This window comes from Salvelinus sp. IW2-2015, unplaced genomic scaffold (assembly GCF_002910315.2).
Source record: "Salvelinus sp. IW2-2015 unplaced genomic scaffold, ASM291031v2 Un_scaffold3765, whole genome shotgun sequence".
Lineage (NCBI taxonomy): Eukaryota > Metazoa > Chordata > Actinopteri > Salmoniformes > Salmonidae > Salvelinus > Salvelinus sp. IW2-2015.
In genome coordinates, this window is record NW_019945039.1 from 10,700 (window position 1) to 14,737 (window position 4,038).

At 39.7% G+C, this 4,038-nt stretch overlaps 1 protein-coding gene across 1 annotated transcript in view; it reads left to right on the forward strand.

Moving 5' to 3' along the window:
* Window positions 1-4,038, forward strand: part of LOC112076460 (laminin subunit alpha-5-like) — a 9,742-nt gene that overhangs the window by 876 nt on the left and 4,828 nt on the right. Inside the window, exons 2-3 of the mRNA XM_070441337.1 lie at window positions 1,721-1,820; window positions 2,027-2,183. Of these exons, the coding sequence (XP_070297438.1) occupies window positions 1,721-1,820; window positions 2,027-2,183 (257 nt within the window). The remainder of the gene's footprint in view (window positions 1-1,720; window positions 1,821-2,026; window positions 2,184-4,038) is intronic.

Sequence of the window (4,038 nt, forward strand, 5' to 3'; positions counted from 1 at the left end):
AGTAATATCAGGATGTGTAGGTGTGTATGTTACAGGTTGTACTGCAGTATATCAGGATGTGTTGGTGTGTAGGTTACAGGTTGTACTGCAGTATATCAGTATATCAGGATGTGTTGGTGTGTAGGTTACAGGTTGTACTGCAGTATTCAGTATATCAGGATGTGTTGGTGTGTAGGTTACAGGTTGTACTGCAGTATATCAGTATATCAGGATGTGTTGGTGTGTATGTTACAGGTTGTACTGCAGTATATCAGGTATCAGGATGTGTTGGTGTGTATGTTTACAGGTTGTACTGCAGTATATCAGGATATCAGGATGTGTTGGTGTGTAGGTTACAGGTTGTACTGCAGTATATCAAAGTATACTAGGATGTGTTGGTGTGTAGGTTAGGTTGTACTGCAGTATATCAGTATATCAGGATGTGTTGGTTGTATGTTACAGGTTGTACTGCAGTATATCAGTATATCAGGATGTGTTGGTGTGTATGGTTACAGGTTGTACTGCAGTATATCAGGATATCAGGATGTGTTGGTGTGTAGGTTACAGGTTGTACTGCAGTATATCAGTATTCAGGATGTGTTGGTGTGTAGGTTACAGGTTGTACTGCAGTATATCAGTATATCAGGATGTGTTGGTTTGTATGTTACAGGTTGTACTGCAGTATATCAGGATGTGTTGGTGTGTAGGTTACAGGTTGTACTGCAGTATATCAGTATATCAGGATGTGTTGGTGTGTATGTTACAGGTTGTACTGCAGTATATCAGGATGTGTTGGGTGTGTAGGTTACAGGTTGTACTGCAGTATATCAGTATTCAGGATGTGTTGGTGTGTAGGTACAGGTTGTACTGCAGTATATCAGGATGTGTAGGTGTGTAGGTTACAGGTTGTACTGCAGTATATCAGTTATCAGGATGTGTTGGTGTGTAGGTTACAGGTTGTACTGCAGTATATATAGTATATCAGGATGTGTTGGTGTGTATGTTACAGGTTGTACTGCAGTATATCAGGATGTGTTGGTGTGTAGGTTACAGTTTTGTACTGCAGTATATCAGTATATCAGGATGTGTAGGTGTGTAGGTTACAGGTTGTACTGCAGTATATCAGTATAATCAGTGTTGTTTGGTGTGTAGGTTACAGGTTGTACTGCAGTATATCAGTATATCAGGATGTGTTGGTGTGTAGGTTACAGGTTGTACTGCAGTATATCAGTATATCAGGATGTGTAGGTGTGTAGGTTACAGGTTGTACTGCAGTATATCAGGATGTGTTGGTGTGTATGTTGTAGGTTGTACTAATAATATCAGTATATCAGGATGTGTTGGTGTGTAGGTTACAGGTTGTACTGCAGTATATCATGTATATAAGTGATGTTTTGGTGTGTACGTTACAGGTGTACTGCAGTATATCAGGATGTGTTGGTGTGTGGGTTACAGGTTGTACTGCAGTATATCAGTATATCAGGATGGTTGGTGTGTAGGTTACAGGTTGTACTGCAGTATATCCAGGATGTGTAGGTGTGTATGTTACAGGTTGTACTGCAGTTATCAGTATATCAGGATGTTTGGTGTGTAGGTTACAGGTTGTACTGCAGTATATCAGGATGTGTTGGTGTGTAGGTTACAGGTTGTACTGCAGTATATCAGTATATCAGGATGTGTAGGTGTGTATGTTACAGGTTGTACTGCAGTATATCAGGATGTGTTGGTTTGTACGTTGCAGGTTGTCAGTGTGACATTGGAGGATCAGTGGGTCAGTCCTGCGGGGAGAGGAACGGGAGGTGTCGCTGCAGACCCAACGTGGAGGGACCCAAGTGTAACAGGTGAGGGAAAAATGGTGTAAAAACCTTCACTTTGCATCACGCAAACAAAATAAAAAGATTTCCCAATCACTTTTTTTCCCCAGATAGTTGTTTTAACTCAAACCCCTTGAGAAACAACACACAGTATCCATCTGAGGGCCTGCAGAATCTTATTTTAAAGACCGAAGTATTAAAACCATTAAAACCATTTAAAACCTTTGTCCTAGGCCTCGTCCGGACCACTACTTTCCAGACCTCCACCACCTGAAGTTTGAGATAGAGGAGGGTACCATGCTGGACGGGCGGCCGGTGCGTTTCGGCTATAACCCCGTGGAATTTGAACGGTTCAGCTGGAGAGGGTACGCTCAGATGTCCCCAATACAGGTTAGTCTTCTCTACCAGACACATGTACTCTATATTAACAGGTAGTGTATATATAGCCTAAATACACTCGGTGGCCAGTTTATTAGGTACACCACCCTGTTCACGAAAATGTTTCGCTCCTACAGACAGTGAGTCACGTGGCCGTGGCTTGCTATATGAAGCAGGCAGACAGGCATCCAGTTACCGTGTTTGATTGAACATTAGAATGGGTCAAACTAGTGACCTAAGCGMCTGAGTGAGGAATGATCGTCGGKACCAGGCATACCGGATCCAGTAACTCAGAAACAGCCGGCCTCCTGGGCACGAGATCACCAACAATGGACAATTAAAGGTGGAAAAACGTTRMCTGGTCCGACAACATATCTCGGTTCCTGTTGCGTCATGCTGATGGCTGAGTCAGAATTTGGCGTAGGCAGTATGAGTTCATGGCCCCATCCTGCCTGGTGTTAACGGTACAGGCTTGTGGTGGTGTAATGGTGCGGGGAATGTTTCCCTGGCCCACGTTAGGTCCCTTGATACCAATTGAGCACCGTTTGAACGTTTCCCGACAACTTGTAGAATCCCACACCCCGGAGAATTCAGGCTGTTCTGGGTGCAAAGACCCATTACTATATGTACATAATAAACTGTCCTCTGAGTGTACAGTATATCTCTATGGCTCTACACTCGACCCACACACTGGGCCAGTACTAAATATATGTGTATAGGATTCTGTCCTCCTTCTATTGCCTAAGGTCTCACTCTGGGCATGCAGCTAGTGTATGTTTACAATTTTTATTTTTTATTTTTTTATAGTTGTATTAACAACAGTAGTAACTGAATTCCTAAAGGAATTAATTATCTTAGTCCCTWCTATATAAATCCTTGGTATTATCTTGGTCCCTACTATATAAATCCTTGGTATTATCTTTGTCCCTACTATATAAATCCTTGGTATTATCTTAGTCCCTACTATATAAATCCTTGGTATTATCTTTGTCCCTACTATATAAATCCTTGGTATTATCTTAGTCCCTACTATATAAATCCTTGGTATTATCTTGTTCCCTACTATATAAATCCTTGGTATTATCTTAGTCCCTACTATATAAATCCTTGGTATTATCTTAGTCCTACTATATAAATCCTTGGTATTATCTTAGTCCCTACTATATAATCCTTGGTAGTATCTTAGTCCCTACTATATAAATCCTTGGTATTATCTTAGTCCACTATATAAATCCTTGGTATTCTTAGTCCCTACTATATAAATCCTTGGTATTATCTTAGTCCCTACTATATAAAATCCTTGGTATTATCTTGGTCCTACTATATAATCCTTGGTATTATCTTAGTCCCTACTATATAATCCTTGGTATTCTTAGTCCTCCTATATAAATCCTTGGTATTATCTTAGTCCTACTATATAAATCCTTGGTATTATCTTAGTCCCTACTATATAAATCCTTGGTAGTATCTTAGTCCCTACTATATAAATCCTTGGTATTATCTAAGTTCTACTATATAAATCCTTGGTATTATCTTGGTCCCTACTATATAAATCCTTGGTATTATCTTAGTCCTACTATATAATCCTTGGTATTATCTTAGTCCCTACTATATAAATCCTTGGTATTATCTTAGTCCCTACTATATAAATCCTTGGTATTATCTTAGTCCCACTATATAATCTTGGTATTATTAGTCCTACTATATACATCCTTGGTATTATCTTAGTCCCTACTATATACATCCTTGGTATTATCTTAGTCCCTACTATTACATCTTGGTATTATCTTAGTCCCTACTATATAAATCCTTGGTATTATCTTAGTCCCTACTATATAATCCTTGTTATTATCTTAGTCCCTACCAT